Source organism: Talpa europaea (assembly GCF_964194135.1).
Source record: "Talpa europaea genome assembly, chromosome: 8".
Taxonomy (NCBI): domain Eukaryota; kingdom Metazoa; phylum Chordata; class Mammalia; order Eulipotyphla; family Talpidae; genus Talpa; species Talpa europaea.
The window spans coordinates 100,223,415-100,242,218 of NC_140075.1; the positions used below are offsets into that span (position 1 = coordinate 100,223,415).

Below are 18,804 nucleotides of genomic sequence, written 5' to 3' on the forward strand. Positions count from 1 at the left end.
GGCCAGGGAGCTGACCCACATATGGCGCAGCAGACCTCTCCTGTCTCTCCTGCTGCTCCCCTCAGCAGTGTATTTCAGCTGATCCACCTGTTCTGCTCCCCACTGTGTCTCTGGTGAATCCTCTCACCCCTGCACCTCTGGCCAACACCCTAGTTCTTCCACGCAAAAAAAATTAGACATTTAAAAAAAAAGAATACTTTCTGCAGAGGATCCCTGGGTGGGGAAAAAACAATAGGTGTTTAAAAAGAGGGGTGCTTCTTAATTCTTGAACTGACTAGAAATGTCCCTTGGACATCCTGGAACACAGGAGCTTCCATTCCCTTAATAGTTAGCAGATATCTGAGTTCATTCATTCATCCACCAAGCGTTGCTTATAATACAAATGTATATGTAGGTGAACTACAGCAAGAATGTCTCCCAAGAAACCTTAGAAGGGGAAAGAAGCCCCATTGGGTAACCTTTCTGAGCCTTCAGAGCTGCCTCGATGGGAAAGAGAATTTGGGGATAACTCATTTGTCTGTGGGAACTTCTGCTTGGGGAACAGGAGCTGGAGCTGCTGGCTGGCCTCCTGCTCAGGCCCTTCCCCCGCAGGGTAACGCTCCAGCCCCAGGGCTTGCTCCTGCTGCCAGGCTATGTTTTCTTAGTGTTTGGCCAGGTATCAAGTTTCGGGTCTAGAATTTCATCGCACTTGGGTTACTAGGTTTCTACTCTGCATATTGCTAGGCATAGCAATGATGACCCCAGCTCGCAGCATTCAGGAGAAATGTATTGTGGTAGCTAATACCTCGGCAAGAAAAGGGTGTGTGCTGAGCACCTGAACAGAATGGGAAGTCCCAGGGACTTGACAGACCCAGAGGTCCTCATGTCCAGTCATTTCGTTTTACAGATGAGGAATCTGAAGCCCAGAGCAGGCGAGGCAGATGTGCCCTGTGGTGTCCTTTGCTGGCTCCAACAGGCTCCACTGCCCGCCCCTCCCAGAACTGCAGTCCAGCCAGCTGGAAGGGAAAGGAAGAAAAAATTGGGTTGGGGGGGGGGTAACTAAGTGAGATTGGGTGTTTCCCTTCTTCCCCAAGCACACAGTTTGTTTGGAGGCTTGAAGAGCTCTCAAGTTTAGAAATGGCCAGCACAGACACTCCTGCTGCCGGGACTCATCAGGGACAGTAACTTTCTTGCCTTAATTTAAATTTTCGGGGTTTTCTTGTTCTGTGAAATGGCCCTGAGGTGTTTACAGGAGCAAGACTGCTTGAGTTACCGCGCCTTTTTATTTGGAAGCACTTTGACGTCATTGGCCTCACTTCCTCTGAAGGAAACAGGTTGCCCCCTTGGCTCATCTTTCCCTGCCTGTCAGCTGGTAACTTAGGACGGTGTCATTTACATTCTCTGCCCTGCCTTGGCACGGGTGGGAAGGCGCATATGCGAGCAGGCTGGCACTTGGTAGATTAACAAGATGCTCCAGAGAAGGCAGCCCCACCTGCCCCATCACAGCACTGTGCTGGGGACCAGTTCACGCTGGCCTCCTGGGCGATGGCCTCACATCCTCAGCTGGACTGGACTCTTCACACCGGTGCGGGAATAGTTTGTTTCTGGTGGGCAGACTTGGTTGATTACAGTGTAAAAGTGACCACACATTGTAGATTTCCCTGAATAATTCTGGTTGAAAATACTGTGTTCCTTTGTCAGATGATGGGCTCCCACTTGGGAGGAATTTGGAAAACATGGCATCTTTCTAAAATGCTCATCCTAAGTGAGGGGGCCTTGAGTTTATCTCCACCTCTCCTGCCCTGTCATTGAAATGATTGATCTAACAGAACCCAAGTTAGACCCCTTTGACTCTGAGGTGTTTAATTTCCAGAAGCTGTCTTCAGAGGATGGTGAAATCCAGTGACATCATCAGTAACTGTGACGGATGAGGTTTCCAACCAAAATGACTGTGTTCTCCTTGTTAATCAGTCTGTAACTATGTAGGGAGGAATCTAAATTAAGTTGCCTTTGGGAGCCTTTTTTTTTTTTTAATGTCCCTTGGCTCCTTGATTTTTCAGTTTTTAGAAAGAAAATGAATGTGATCAATTTCAGAACCAAAATGAGAGTTGCTGTTTTTTTGGTGTTGAGAAAAATCGTATTCTTTGTAGGTTCTGACTCTAGCTTTGAAACATAATTTGTTCATAGTCTCTCCACCTCAAGAAATTATTTGAAATTTACACTGCTTTATTAGCCTCAAGTCAAATCAATTTTCCCCAGGAGAAAGGGGTCATGAAGGCTATATTTGCACTGAGACAGTGTTCTGGGCTACTTATCTATTTGAGTTTCTGTATGATACCTTTTCATTCAAAAAACAGTGATAAAATGTCTCCAAAAGAAAGCAAGCCTTTGGTGTAACTTGAAAACCTCACGTTGATCCTTCCCCCCCCCCAGCAACATCAGTTTTGTTTTGTTCTTTTTCAGGCACTGGTCTCTGGGTGGAACATTTGTAGCATATCAATAAAACGAGACCACTTACAGCAGACCCTGTTTTCCTGGGAGGCTCTTCTCTTGGCTCAAAGGCCCTCCTAACAAGAAAAACTTAGAATGAGATCTTGAAAAGCAGGCTTATTTCCATAAGCAATGACTCACTTTGTAGGAAGTGGCCTGTCTTACATATTCGTATTTGTCTTTGACATTTAAGAGCAGGAATTTTAAAGTGAGTAAGTACTGAGGGGTGGCTCCAAGCACGTGCCTTGGACTCACACATTAGAAAGAAGAGTTTGTCTCTTTGAGAGAAGGTGTGTGTGGCTTTTGGGAATAGCAGGCAGAAGGTGAGCCTCCTCTGCCTGGAAGTGACCTCAGTGGCCCACTTACACAACCGCAGACAGGAAGGACCAGGGCCCCTTTCTGTGTTCCCAGAGATGGAGATATCCAGGACTTCTGTTAGCAGGGGAAAAGACAGGTAGAATCCTCCTTGATTGATTCTGAACTTCTGATGAGGGAGAAAAGGAAAATGAACACCAGTTGGAGTCTAATACATGTGAGATGTCTGGAGAAATCTGTAGGAAAATTAAATTTCAAAAGTAATGAAAACAAGTTGTTGTAAAGAACATTTGATTTCTAGGTAGATGGGATTACTGAGCTTAAACGTCCCTGCCCTATTTCTGTGCTAGGCAGCGGAGATGTGAAATTGGCAAGGTGCTCCCTTAAGTCCTCGGTAGTAATAGCTTTTAAAACAAAAATCTGTTTTCTTCTTGCTTTCTCTTATACATCTGTTTTGTGCTTCCCTAAAGAAGATCAGATTAGTCTTTGTGGTCTGTTCCCAGGAAGATGTCACAGTGGGACTTGAATGCCGCTTTGTGAGAGAGAGAGAGTATGTTCTGTCTCTGTAGGTCTGAGGGAACTTGGCGGCACCATCCGGGACAGGCTGTGTGGGGCTGGGAATTGTCTCCGGCTCTTTAACATAAAGCAGAAGCAGGATCTACAGTGAGGCCTGCAGAACCTGGCTTGATGGAGGGCCCTGCCGCCCTAGGGCACAGCGGTGTCTCCCTGAGGCTGTCTGTGAGCCTAAGCCCAGGACCAGTGCCGTGTCTGGATGCCACTCTATACCATGGACTGTGGTGCTCCGGGGACAAGCCCTTTATACCTGCGCTTGTTCTCCAGACCCTTGGTGGGCTGTTGGGGGCCAGAGGCCTCAAAGGGACTGGCCCACCGGCCACTTCTCTCTCATGTTGCTTTCAGGCCAACCGGGACGCCGTGCTGAGCAGGATACCGGAGCACAAGAGCGACCGCCTCATCAGCTTGCAGAGTGCGTCGGTCGTCTATGACTTGCTAACCATCGCTCTGGGGAGAAGAGGCCAGTACGAGATGCTGTCTGAGGTACAGCTCTAGGGTCTGGCTGACTTATGGCGGCCCATGGTGCTAGGGGCTCAGGGCAGTGCGTGGGGCTGAGCCCGGCCCCTCCTCTGAGGCTCTGGCAGCCGCGTGACCCTGGGCCCACCCCTTAGCTTTGGTTTCATCCTGTTAAATGGGAATTGGGCAAGATGACTGGGAGGTGGAATTCAGTGTTGGTCCCTTCCCAGGAGAGGCCCCTGAACCCACTGGTTGTGCGTTCATGTGGGGAAGCAGGCGTCTCTCAAGCAGTTGCTCTGTCGGTGTGATTTCCACTGTAACCACAACCCTCCTATCTGGGGTATTCATTTCCTTGTAAAACAGGTTTATTCCATATGAGGTGTCAAGTCTTGAGCACTGGTGAGTGCAACTGCGGTCAGCGTGTGGGGTAGAGACATAGCTGGAGTCCTGTGCTCATTCAGAGACCCCGGGAGGGCTGGAAGATGGGTGTTAGGCGCCACCATCTCTCCCTGGCTTCTAAGAAACATTCAGGGTGGAAACTTGACTGTTCTAAGCTTCAGAAGAAGCTGGCTAATCTGGGGCTGGGGATACACATTATTGGTTTGCTGCCCAGAACACCAAACCCTACCATGGTACTGCTGAATAAGCAACAAAATCACTTTTCTTTAGTTAGTGAAGGAAAAAGAAAGAGAAAGAGAAAGAGAGAAAGGAAAGGAGAAAAGAGAGAGAAAGAAGGGCTCATTTTGTTAAAATGAACTTTTCCATGTTATTTATCTTTCTCTTCTAAATTTATACACATTGCAACAGCCTCTGGGCACGAGGACAGGGAATGAAATACAGTAACAGCTTGGCTGAAGTCAGATAAGCCAACTCTCCCCCTGGCCTGCCAGTGCGCAGCCACATTGGGCAGGAACCTGGGGGAACAGATGAGCCTGCGTGGCTTGGATCTGTTTTTAGCCTTTGGTTTGGTGACTACAGGGCAATAGTTACTTAGTCTTCCAGAAGAGCCCCTCATGGTCCAGCCAGATTAAAGTGTGTGTCTAGATGTTCCTGTCACACCCATACAGCTCCCAGGATTTGGCCCAGGCCTGGATTGACCCAATTCTTCACCACTGTGGGTACTTTGATTTCCTGGGACCCTTTCCCTGTAGCCAACTCAGTTCCTGTCTGTTGCACCCACCTACATGGGGACAGTGCCACCCAGCTTGAAGGTGAACTTTCTCCTCTAGACCAACCACTAAACATCTTTGTGCATCCCAGGTGGAGTGGGGTTTGCACGTCTACTTCCCACCTGCCGTGCAGCCTTGCAGCCTTTCCCAGCTTGAAATTCGCCTACGCCCGAAACAGGTGTGAGGAGGCGCTGGGGGTGGCCAGCTTGGTTGGCAGGCTGGATGGCCCTTGCCCACGGGCTTCTGGTCGTGCCATGAATGACTCGAGGGGGATGGCTGTCACCTTAGCAGCATTCCTCTGCACACTGGCAGCTCCCCGGCATGTGCCTCCTCCAGGCACAGAATACTGGGACCTTGTTTTCATCCAGATGACTTTCCTCTTGTTATCACATGTGGCTTCCATCTTGTGGTCATGACTTGATGCCCAAGTCACTGGGCAGCGGGTTGGTTGCCAGAACCTTCGAAGTTCAGAATTCCCAACCATTTAAAATGCTGGAGATAGTGCCAGAGGCTGCATCGAAGGTGCCAGAGTAGAAGGGTGGGTAAAAGAGAACTTGATCACTCTGTGTCCCTCACAGTCTTTTGGTTTTTGTGCCATATCTGCTTTACCTATTAAAAATATTAATCGACTGAAAAAACATAAAATAGAAGGCATTCATTTCCTCAACGCATGCACATACACACACAGTCACACACAGAGAAAACCCCCGGGGTGTGGATATGGCCATGAACAAGGTGGACCCTCTGCCCGTGACCTGCTTCCATCTAGAAGGAGGCCGCCAAGCAGCAGCAGTTGGTGTGACTGAGGTGGGCTCCATGCGGGGTCTATACCAGGATTAGAGCACGTAACATTGGCTTCAGCCTTTCTTGCTTTTTTCTGCTCAGCTCTGCAGTTGGAACTTCCCCAGCAACGGCCACGTTGTCTGAGATCTTCAGGCTAAAACTGGAGGTGTCATAGGAAGAGTGAGGAAGCACCCAGGTTCCAGAGGCAGCCTGGTCTGGCTTGGTGTGGCTGGTCATGAAGATAGAGGCTGGGGGCTGGGGTTCTCTTGGCTCAGGGCCCTGGGTCCTCTCCTTGGTCTCAGGCCTCATCTTACTTAGGGCGTCCAACATCCCTTACTTGCTGGTATTTTTTCTTCTCATTTCCATTTTCTCAGAAAATTAGGTTTAAGAGTTTTTCTTTCTTTTTTTTTAAGATTTATTTATTATATATACAAGAACTGGGGTACAGGTCAGAGGTGCGGGAGGGTGAGAGAATTCACCAGAGACAGAGTGGGGAGCAGAACAGGCAGACAGACCGAAGACATTGCTGAAGGGAGCAGTGGGCGAAGCAGGAGAGTTCTACCGGGTCATGTGGGTTTCTCCCTGGTCAGCCAGGAATTGAACCCATGGCTGCAGAGGCTGCTGACAGCTTCACAGCATGGTGCTCAATCCGCTGCACCACTGGGGAGGCCCGAAAGAGTTTTTCTTAAGTGAGGTAAAATTCATGTGACATCAGCTTCACCATTTTAAAGAGTACAGTTCAGTGGCATTTAGTGTCTTCATCCTGTTGTGCAGCTATCACCTTATCTAATTTCAGAACATTTTCCTCACCCTAAAAGGAAATTCCATCCCCATCAAGAAGTTGTCCCCCATTCCTCCCCCTCACCTTCCAGTCCCTGTCAGCCACTAATCTTCTTTCTGACTATGGATCTCTTTTTGGGGTTGTTTCATATTAATGGAGTCACCCAATATGTGACCTTCTATGTCTGGCTTCTTTCACTTAGCATAATATTTTCAGAGTTATCCATATTGTAGCATGTACCGGCACCTCATTTCTTTTTATGGCTAAATAATATTCCATTGTTTGGACATACCACAGTCTGTTTATCCACTTATCAGTTGATGGCCATTTGATTATGATGAATAGTGTTCTTGGGGTACTTATATCACTTCTTTAGCCCCCACAGGTGTGAGCAATTGTCGTTCATCATGGCATTGCTCCCCGAAAGGATCTTTCTAAAACACAGGAATGAGTGTGCCACCCTCCGTTCAGAACCACTTTGTCCCTCTTCCCCTTCCTTTTTCTTCTCTCTCTTTTTATTTTGCTTTGTTTCCTTCTTGCTCTCATAATGAAATGGACTTCATTGTTTATCTTTCTGCCACATGTAACAGCCCTGAGACTCCTTGGAGAATCAGTACATACAGATATGGGAAGAAAAAAAAAGTCATTTAGAATCCCGCTATCCTGAGATAGTTGACTACCCACTGAGTGTTAGAGACCATCTTTTCATGCCTCTCTTTATGAATATAAATGCATGTAAGTTTCAGGGAGTGAGCTGGTATTACACACATTTCATTGTTGATATCCCCAGTTCTTCCTCTCCCCCTGACTAACCCCCCAGTTATCCCTGCATTCTCAACCTCCAGACCCAGGTCAGCAACCTGTGTGTCCCAGACAACGGCCCTCTTCAAGTTCTGGGTCTGCCACTTCCCAGCTGTGTGATGCTGGCAAGTCATTAACCACCTGTGTCTCAGCTTTTCCATCTATTAAATGTGCATGTCAGGTCATCGTGAGGGTCATGTTCTTTAATCCATGTAACACTCAGAGCCAGGCACCGGGGAAGCAAAGAAGTAAACAGAAGAGGTCTTTGGACTTTGAGGAAATGCCAGTCTACTGAGGGCGATCAAACAGCATGACATGAAAAGGTGAGAGGTTAGAGAAGCTGGTAGTGGCAGGCGTGTTAGGTGCCAGGTGAGGGCACTGGGCCAATTGTAGCAACGATTACAAATAATGCGTACACAAATTCACCTTCAGGGCCTTGCAGGAATGAAAAGTGTAAGAGGAGAGGGACCCCTTTGTCTTCAGGAGGGCATCAGCCCAAGGCCCAGGAACCAGGACTTGTTCTCATGAAGGAGTTAGAGGGAGGGTTTGGCAGCCAGAAAGCATGGGGCCAGCTTTTCAGACCCCCAACATTGCAGACTCATTGTGAGCCCCGCTGAAAGGTTTGTGTAGGAAGGAAGGCTCCTTTTTTCCCCCTTCAATTTAAACAGCAGCACTAGTTGGCATGACAACCCGAGTTATTAAAAGCAAAGCAACAAGCACTGCTTCCTCTGTTTTTTAGAATGAACCCAAGCTGCTAAGGAGGTTTGTTTCTTGAATTTGACTATTAATGGCTCCATTTTGACAGAATGTTATGGGGTCGCTTTTGAAGAGAATGTGTGTCCTCTCTCCACAGACATGGCAGCTTTAAGACTGAAATCGTATTTTTATTTTTACCAGCTAACTCATATCTGTTTATGGTGAATCTCAACAGCACTGTAGTTCTGTGGGTAGAATGGTCTGGCTAGTGACTGTTCTACAAGGCCATTTTACAGACTCCAAGCCCAGATGCCTGTGATGGGGAGCAACGTGAAAAACTCTTGGGCATCTAACTCACTTGGCTTATGAGTTCACGGGCCTCCCATTCGTGGGTTTACATTAGGGTATGGTATCTCGAGCAGCCCCTCTGTGGAAACCTAACCAGGCGTCGGGGTCCCCCAAAGGCATGTGTATGGCCTGACAACAGGACCTTGGATTAGTGAGCATGCAAGACCGAGGGCTGGCTCCATGGCAGGTTTTCAATAAAAACTGACTGATGAAGCCAATGCTTCAGAGTCAACCCACATTCTCATCCTGTTCCCCTTTCTTTGGTGTTTGAGGTAAGCTGTCCCTGGATGTGCAATGAGTGCATTTTCCCCAGAGAGGGGCCAAGGAGTGTTTGTGTCCTCTCTCCACAGCAGGGGAAAATGTGGGCCCAGCGTGGCACCCACTGCTGGTACAGGCCCCAACTCTGGGCCAGCTCTGTGTGCCAGCCTAGCAGGCACCAGCTATGTCATCTTTGCACAACAGGCCTGTCCTAAAGCTTAGCTACTTGCCTGGCCCTTGTTTGGCACCTGCATTCCCTCCTCCATGGAAGTGTCTTCTGAATTAAGCATCATTGCTCCCTTCTTGAGGCCCTCAATGAAAAAACTTTTTTAATTTAGTAAAAAAATTAATGATGTCATTTTAACTTTTTTAAAGTGTACAATTCAGTGGCATTCATTACATCAGCAATTTCATGTAACCATTACATTTCCAAACTCTTCCTTCACCTCAAATAGAAGCTCTCTGCTCTTCAAGTGGTAACTCCCATTCTCTCCAACCCCTGTAACTTTGTAACTTCTAGCCTACTTTCTGTCTCTGTGCATTTGCCTCTTGTTTTTGTTTTCTGGGATAGTGCATTTAGCCTAATGTTTTCAAGGTTCAGTCATGTTATGATAGTGCATCTGAGCATATCTTAGAACTTCATTTTTCATGACTGAGTAATATTTTGTGGTGTCTCTATGCCACTTTATCTACTCACCTATTGATGGACATGTGGATTGTCTCCACCTTTTGGCTCATGTGAATAATGTTGCAGTGAACATTGACATACATGTATCCAGTTTCCTATTTTTAGTTCTCTTAGGCATATATCTAAGTATGAAATTGCTGGCTTATATGGTTGTTCTATATTTTTTTCCTTGTAACTTTCCTCTATCTCTTTGGAAAAATCAATCTTGTTTATGTTTATGTTTTGTGAACCTAGCATCAAAAATCAAGATTATTGTGTAGGTATAGCAAGAGAAGAAAAAATCCCCACAAAACTTTTATTGATGAAATTCAAAATATAAGTGAGTCCAGCTTTTTCTAATACAGGTCCATTAATGAGAAGAATGGGATTGTTTTAGAGGGGATGACATTTTGCTTAGTTTGTGTTTAAAGTTAGTGTTTTCCCTCATCAAATTCAGGGCAAATCTTCCTTCACAAAATATTTCTTAGCTTTTGGGCTCTGAAACAAGCAGTGGGTAGACTTGGGTTGGATCTAGTGCTCCGTCATCTTTGGCTGACTCCTTCGGTCCTTTCCCATGAGACACTGCCCCAGGTCCTTTGTATCCCCCTGCTCCTTACAACATGGTGACGCTCCCTCCAAGGGACTCTGCGAGGATGGACCCCATGCTCACCCTTCTTTATCCCTTCCTTCCGACATGCATCAGCACCTGTCCTGTGCATGCCACACCCGCTGTTCCCTGCTCCTACCCTTCCTTGGCACAGTGGAGCAGCAGCCAGGGGCCAGGGCTCAAGCCTTGTGCTCCAAGCAGGGGACAGAATGGAAGCAGGAATCAAACGGTGAGAGGCAGCCAGGGAGGGAGGAGACAGAGGCACAGAATGCCAAGTTTAGTTAATTCTTTTTGCAAGAATAACTAAAAACAGCTATATTAGCTGAACAGTACATGGGGTAGTATTTGAGCAGGACCCTGCAGACCCTTTACTTGCTGTGCAAACTTGGTCAAGTTGCTTCCTAAGTTGAGCAGAGTACATAGCGGAGGATGGCACCCAGTGTCCAAATTCTATAATAAAGTCTGTGACCTTTGAAAAACAACACACTCTCTACTCCTCCCACTGTGGCCAGAGGCAGTGATATCCCTTAATTTAAGCATTTGCCAAAGCAATAAAGCTCCTAGAAGCCTTTGCTTGGAGCAGTATGACAGTTATAAAGCAAAAAGAGAAATGAGAGGGGGCATAGATGTGGAGTTTGCTCTATTTTATTTCCAATGTAAGAGGAAAAAGCTTGAGGAAGCCCTGATGGATGTCGGCCATGTTGTCTCACAGCTGGGAGTCCCCTGAGCTGGCCTTTTAGAAGCTTTTCCTAGACCCAGGCTCCTGTAGAGTACATCTCTCATACTCCACTTTGATTTCTACTTTTATTTTCAGTTAATTTAGAAATAAGGGCTCTGAACTGAGCATCATGAGGTCTGGATTCTAATTTCAGGCCTGCCCTTGGCCCCCTTCGCGGGTCCTGTCTGTCCTCACTAGTCTCAGCGTCATATCCATAGCATCACGATGGGAATAGATGATCTCAAAGGTCTCCACATGCTCCCTGATGAGGCATTCGTGGGTCTAAGGTAATGGTCCAAAATGTCAAAACTACTTAGGTTGTCACTGCCAAAAGCGAAGAAACAAAATATCCATAGAGCATGTTAGATTTTTTAAAAATGTCACACAACTCCCAGGAATTACGTGTATTAACTGACTCATTAAATATAGACGATGTCAAAAAGGAAATCTTCCCACTCTATTGAAGGACCTGTGTTATGAGAACTATAGGACATGGCCAGCCTGCCCACAAAAAAGTCAATAATGATGACATCGCACTCTGTTATTTTTTTCTGTTTTTATAGTGCTACGTTTTCAGCTTAAGCTCCAAGCTAAATTTGAGGAGCCTCTGATTATTTTATTCCTACTCCCCTTCCCCTTGGGGTTTTGGATGCTGAATCTCACTCTCGAACTCCTAAAATAGACTTTGGCTCTTTCTTGCTGGTGGCCTTGCGCAGCTGTCGCTGCCCTGCCCCCAGTTCATGTAATTGGGCTTTGCGTGCAAGGAAGGTAATTGCTAAATTCCTCTTTTATGCCAGAAGAGCTTCTCATCTCTGGAAGCCCCTCAAAGATGGCTGAATTATGAAAAGCCAGAGTAAGAGACTGGAAAGAATAAGCTCTTGCTCCCAGAAGGAAACGGCATTTTTGCAAGTGACATTTGACTACCACTCCTCAAATGACTAGGATGCCATTTACAGTGTAATTACTGTTCTCCCGAGTGTTCCTGGTACTGAATGAGTGTTATCTGGGATTCAGAGAAGTGGCACTGCATGATCACAGCAAGCTGCCCGTCTTTCCGGGCAGAGATCACACCACTGCCGACCGTCTCTTCTCAGAAGGGAGGTGGTTTGCAGATGGCACCTGCTGTCTCGTGTGACTCAGGTCTGCAGATCTGATGGGCCCCATGACCCTCTGCCCAGGCCCATGCTGCCCTCCTCCACTGGACACCAGAAGTGAAAATGGGCCAGAATCAACCTCTCGTCTCGCCCTTCGCCCTCCACTGCCACCCTGTTTCCAAGGCTCCTCATTCCCCTTCGCCTTGCCCCCCTTCAAATTATACCCACAGGATCTGCTACTTCGTTGTCTGGTAAAGCAACAGCAACAGCTAAATTATTTATAACCTTCATGCTGTCAGACACTCTTGTAAGCATTTTACATGTATTACTTCACTGAGCCTGGCATCAACCCCACGACCTCCCGACCCCACGCCTGGTGAGTAAGGATTAAACTTTGAAAGTCTCTCCTCTGAGCTGTGTCTTCCCCTCGAGACCGCTCTCCTCTCTGCCTTGGCTCCTCGTTTCTTAGCCACAGTCTTGCTGGGCCTGGAGGCTGGAAGCAGCTGCTTATGTGCCCCCCCCCCCCCAGCTGCACAGAACCTCCATCTTCTTATCTTCTAAACTGTCCATTTTATCAGTGCCTCTATTTCACTGGAACTATTATTGAAACAAATACCTTTTTAATATGACATATATTCTGTTCGCCATTTCCCACCCCATTAAAACTGGAAGTCTTTCCTCTGTTGCAGACAAATAGGATTAGGAGCTTAACATAGGTGATCACACTGAATTGAGGCATACAAATGCCCCTGGTGATGCCCCAAGTTCCTTCTTTTTCTTAGCTGCATTTGTCAGGAGAGGGCTCCTTTTGTGATTGAGGCGTATGGACCTGAGCTACTTCTGTCTATGCTCAATGTCTACAAGAGCTGAGGGCAGGCATGGGGTACAGCCAAGCATTCTGCTGGGTGTCAGGTCTCAGGAGCAACTGGAGTTGTCTGAGGGCTTTTTCGAGCCAGTGTGCTATTGCTGCATCTCAGAGTCCAAGACCCCATAGAAAGACAGAGCTCAGACACCTCTGAATTGGGGAGAAGGGCTGCTTTGCCATGTGTAACTGTTGGAATGCATTTCCTAACTCTGTGACACCCCTATGACTTATTATGGGGTGTGGGTGGTTAGTGTTATGGGAAAGAGGTCCAGCCCAAGGGGACTGTGAATGATCTATCTTCATCAAATTGAGCACCTTGGAGATGGGCCAGGGTGTTGCCTCCCTCACTGCTGTGGCACGGATGGACATTGAGATCTGAGAAGTTTCTTGAAAATTTTGCAATCTGGAAAGGTCTCCCTCCTTAGTCGTTTCAGAGATCCCAAAGAGGCCATGGGAACAGGGACCCCAGTGGCAGAGAAAAATTTTGCTGAATCTTGGAACTAGGTTAAGGAATAAGTTACATTTGGGGGGACCTTTTATTTATACCTTGCTTTATGCCATATGAGTGGGCCTGGCAAGTTCAGCGAGTGCATTGTCTGTAATGAAGACTCTGGGGGCTCTGGTGTGTTGTGGTTTAGAGCTCAGACTCTGGAACCAGACTGCCTGGACTCAGTCCTGGGTCTCCCACGCGCTTGCTGAGGCCTCAAGTTTCATTTCATGTGTCTGTGCTCCTGGTGCCTTGTCGGTAAGTGGAGGACAGGCATGGTGGCTGCTGTTCTTTGTAGGGTTGTTAACATGAGCCAAGGAAGCAGTTCTTGCAAAACAATGAGAAGAGCTCCTGGCTGTCCCATGTCATGAAAATATATGTTTTCTACATTAGGGTTGCTCTAACAAAATACCATGGACTGGGCGGTTTATAAACAGCTGAGGTTTATTTCTCACAGTTCTGGGGGCCTGGAATCCAAGATCCCTCGATCAGACAGATTTGGTGTGTGGAGTGGACAGCTGCTGGGTGGCAGCCTCCCACCATGTGCTCACATGATAGGAGAAGCAGAGGGCGCTGGAGCCTCTTATAGAACTGCACTAATCTCATTCATGAGGGCTCCACCCTTAAGACCCAATCACCCCCCAAACCACCACCTCCTCATAACATCATATGGGGGGTTAGGATTTCAACCTATGAATTTCAGAATGGCACAGCATTCAGACCATAGCCCTTGCTGAAGAAATAAACAGAATTCTAGTACAATTTCAAAAAGCTGTGTATGATTTTCAAGCCTTTTGTTTCAGAGAAATTTTGAAATGAAGAAACATTTTATAAAGTAAATGGTTGTTTCTGATACATTTTACATCTGGTTTTCCTTATGTTTTATCTGATCAAGCACAGGTTCTCAGGCAGGGTTAGTGCAGTCACTTGTTAGGAGCTGGAAGGAGAGGTTGTTCTAAGAGGGACCTTAACCATCTGAGGGGTCCCTCGGGCCCTGGCTCTGGGAGAAATGGAAGATGCTGAGGCAGACTCCTTAGTTTACAGGGTCCACGGAGGCTAAAGAATAGGGGTGAGCAGGAATTAAGGCAATCCCCTCCCCAGTTTGAGAGGCCACATTTCACTCCACAGGACTTCCACCAGCCCCACTGTTACTGGGGCCATGGGAAATAGCATCCATGCCTTGCCATGCCCTCCCCACCCCACAAGCCCCAGATGCAAAGCTGCTGGCAGGCACATCTGATTGGCTGAGCTTGGGTCATGTGACATCTATGGCTTCCCTCCTCCTTTCACCCTTAGGTTTTATTACTGGGAAGCAGGGATGTTCCCCAATACCCCAACCCTGAAACAGAAAGTTTTGAGGTGATCGGCAGCCAGAAGGACAGGTGTCCATTCTCTCCCTCGCCTTTGAGGACTTCCTTCTTGCCCCAAGATACTCTGAGTCTGCTCAGAAGCTGGTGTTTCCTTGAGCACCTGGAATGGAGCATGTCCCGGCCAGGCTCCTGGTCGTGCTTTGCACCCAGTGGAATGAGTGTTAGCCTTTGGCACAAAAGGAAGCAAGGATGCACACTTATTTATAGCATCTAGCTTTTTTGATTCAGAACAGACTGTTTCAGCTGCTGAGCTCCTTTTGTTTATCAGGAAAACAGTTGATATTTATCATTCCTCTTAGCAAAAAGAGAAAGAAAAGCATTTAAACATTTAAATGTTTCTGTGTATATATTTAAGTACTTAGTGGTTATATTGCAGTGAATGAGTTGAATGGAGCGGTTAGGAAAAAACCTCATTTTTGATCACCATTTACCCCCTTTTCTCCACATCCCCACTCCACTTCTGGCCAATGTGATTGTCACTCTGTTTCCTCCCTTGTCATCCCTCAACCCCCTTCCCTACATCAGTTTTAAGTACTGGCTTTTCATGGCCTGGTGTTCTCTCCAGAGCACCTGTCCTCCCCCACTTATTCCCAGCCCATTCCACCCCACACCTGGATTAGATCTTCCCCCACACCCCACCTTGCATTCAGCTCTTCTCAGCAAGCTGCTTCTCCCCCAATCCCTCACCACCACCACCACCCCCCCACCACCATGGCTCTTAAAGGCACAGTAGTGGCTTCTCATTGCTTGTCTTGGAGCAGAGCAGTGAAGAGTGCTCTGGGGTCAGGTGTTTAGATTCCAGCTCTGTCACTCAGCGTGCAGGTCAGTGGGAGGTATATGCAGGTTAATAACAAAAGCAACTTATAGTTGCCTAAGAAAGTCCAGTTTTATCTTGCCCACCCACAAGAAGTCTGGCAAGAGGCTGCATCTTGAGAATCAGGGCTCTGAGCTTTCTTTCCCCCGTTCAAGTGGCTTCTGTCCTCATGCTCCTCACTTCCCTGCTGCCCCATCTCCAGATCTCCTCCTGTCCCTGGCAGAAGCAAGGGCCAGGGCTGAGGGCATCCCCTCCTCTGGAGGAGCTTCTCCAGAGGCCTGACCACCCAGCCACGTGTGCCCCTGCTGATCCAGAATCCAGTTACAAAGATAAGTGAGGATCCCGGTGTAGCAGCCTGTACCATCCCTAGGCATATAGTAGGAGCCTATTAACTGCTTAGCACTTCACTTAGCATTTTTGTTAGGGCAGGTTTTCACAGTAACCAGCTAACACAATAGTCACTGTGAATTTCTTTGTAAATACATGTAAAATTCTGGAATTCTCTCCTCTCCCACCACCTTGCTTTACCTTTTGCCTCCAGCTTGTCCCCCTCTATGTGGCTCCTTGGTCTCTTGGCCCTCGGACCCCTGCCTCTCTCTCCTTGTCCACCCATTAATCCTGAGGGTTCCCTCTCTCACTTGTGGACTGGACACAGACCTCACCAGAGGAGACAACAGCTCAGAGCTAGGGCCCTTCTAGTTTTTAGGAGCCTTTTAGGAGACCCCTGTGAGCAGTCCATCCCCCTAGGGTGAAGTTTTTATTGTTATTTAAAGCTTTTCTTTCTTTTTAAGAAATCTGGCCCTATTATTTTTCTTTCCTTCCAGCAACCACCTCACTCCATCTTCATCTTCACAGAGCAGACAGTGGCCAGGAGGACGGCCCCTCAGGCCTCTCCTCTTTATCGTAAGGAACCTGCCTCCTCAGGAAAAGACCCTTTGTTCTGGCATCTGCTTTGCTTTCATCTTCTGGCACCTGATTTCTCTCTTCAGTTTCTTGTCTGCCTGCTGTTGCTCTCCAGTTGCCTCCACGAACGGATAAGCACTAAATAGCAGCTTTTCATCCTCCTCCTGCCTTTGCTCCACACCTCCCTTCCTCCACAGCTCATCTTCCTCTGTCCTTTACTCAACCGACCCCACTAGCTCTGCTTCCCCTCCAACGCGCCCCAAAACTGCCAACAGAGCTCGCCCCACCACCACCACTGGGCCAGATCCAGCAACCTCATCTCCCCGAGATCCTCTCTGTGGGGACAGCCTGCTGCAGCCCTCCCCCACCAGTCCCCTCCATTCCCTGCCCTGGTCCTTTTCTCTCTTGCCTGGAGTAGAGATGCTTCCCAAGGTTCTGCTCAGCTGCACACTGAATTCTCTTCCAACTAAGGTTATCTGATTTCTTCTACCTTCAACTCTTTTCTTAAATGTACATTTTTTCCCGTTTTTTTTTTTTTTATTATTGTGGTAAAATCCATGCCCCATAAACCTACCACCTTAACCGTTTTTCACCTTGCCCTTCAGTGGCATCGACTGAGCACATTCACAGTGTGCTCATCACCACATCCGTCTCCGGAATGCCACGTGCACAACGGAAACTGTTCCCATAAGGAATAACTCCTGTTCTCCCCTCCCCATGCCCTGGCTGCACCGTTCTACTTTTTGTTGTTGTTGTTGTTGTTGTTGGACCCTCACTGGTGGCCAGTGATCGAAATGGCGCTGCAGAGGCTGCGGGCAGCCTCGCAACCCAGCGCTCAACCACTGCGCCACCAGGGGAGGCCCCATTCTATTTTCTTTCTCAATGATCTGATGACTCTAAGTGCCTCTTGTAAGTGGAATCATGCCATATCTATCTTTCAGTGTCTGGCTTATCAGTAGCATAACGTCTTCAGGTTCATCCCATGTTGTAGCAGGTGTCAGAATCTCCTTCCTTTTTAGTGCTTAGTAATATTCCAGCATCTGTGTCCAGATCCTATATTATGTGCCCATTCATTGGCTTCCAGACACTAGGTTGCGGCCATGTTCTGGCTGTTGTGAATAATGCCGCTGTGAACATGGGTGTACAAATATCTACCGGAGTCCCTGCTCTCCATTCTTTGTAATTGTCTTTGTGCCAATACCATGCTGTTTTGATTAACTGTAGCTTTGAAATCAGGAAATGTGAGTTTTCCAGCTTTGTTCTTTTTCATATTATTTTGACTCTTGAGAGTCCCTTGAGATTCCATATGAATTTATGATGTTTTTCTATTTCTTCAAAAAAAAAAAAAGGCCATTGGGATTTTGATGGGGATTGCTCTGAGTCTGCAGATTGCTTTGAGTGATAATTGACATCTGAATAATATTAAGTTTTCCAATCCATAGACATCGTATGTTTCCACTTATTTTTGTCTTCTTTCATTCTTTATATCCAAATGTTTGACTTTTCTTAGAACTTTCTCTTGCCCCAGATAGTTTCTAATTATCTCCTATAAATCAGCACTTCAAACTCACCGTGTTCCAAACCAAACTCATGAATATAACACCTTTTTTCCCCTTCTCCCTTTATTCTAAAAAATTTTTACCCAAAACAAACCGAAAAAAAGGTCTACCATTAATAAACACACACACACACACACACACACGGGCTTTCCACACCATGGCTTTGCTCCTAGATGTATAGGCCAGAGATTTTGGGGCCTCCTTCAGTTCCTAAACCTTACCAGCCTCCACCTTTCTTGATTGATCTGTGCTCGCTAATTGGAACATATTTCTTAGTTCTCTCCATGGTTGTGAAGTTTCTGGATCCAGCTGTCATCTTTATTCTTGGCCTACCTCCATCCTGGTTCCCCTTTCTGGACCATGAACTTCCTAAGTCACTGCAGAAACCAGAGGCTCCTCCCTGAGGGTGAAACCCCTTTGTGGATCTCTGCCCTTGCTAGTGTTTCTGGGTGGGGAGGGGCAGTCCCATTAACATACAGTTAGGAACTTGAGGGGTACAGAGGAGGGGGAGCCTCTGCTGGGGTAGAGGAGGGAGCTGGAACTATTTTGAACAGGGGCTGCCATCCTAGACTCTGTGAGGTGGACTCAGCCCATACCTACCCTCCAGCCTGATTCTCCCCATCCCCACCAGGGCACCCTAGACTGGGTATATGCCAGACTACATGCATAGCCAAGTCAAAGCCTCCCTCCCTTTGTTTCCCCTTCCTGGAGTGCCATTTCCGTATCGTAACTGTGATTTTCTCCCTGTTCATCAGGCAAAGCCCAGGCCAAACCCCTTCTTCCAGTATGCCATCCTGGGGCCTGAGATCACTTTGCTCTGTTTCCTGCTCTGGGATGCTTGTCAGTCCAGCCTGGCATCGAGTCGTCTGTGTACCTGCCTCTTCCCTGGTGCCACACAGAAAGCTGCCTGAGATCAGGGATTATGTGTCAGTCAGTTGCTTACTGTCTTGGCTTCCAGCACAGGGTGTCACCCCCCTGGGGACCCACTCCTCGGGAGGGTTTGTGGAGAATCGTATTCCAAACAGTCCCAGGAAACAGATTTTGTCAGCCTCACGTGAGTGTGCATGGGCA

General features: G+C 47.4%; 1 protein-coding gene across 4 annotated transcripts in view; it reads left to right on the forward strand.

Moving 5' to 3' along the window:
- Nucleotides 1-18,804, forward strand: part of TTC7B (tetratricopeptide repeat domain 7B) — a gene marked incomplete at both ends in the record, with an annotated part of 220,263 nt that overhangs the window by 100,542 nt on the left and 100,917 nt on the right. For all 4 annotated transcript variants that reach the window (XM_084240964.1, XM_084240962.1, XM_084240963.1 and 1 more), the window contains one exon: nt 3,703-3,840. In XM_084240964.1, the coding sequence (XP_084097090.1) occupies nt 3,703-3,840 (138 nt within the window). The remainder of the gene's footprint in view (nt 1-3,702; nt 3,841-18,804) is intronic.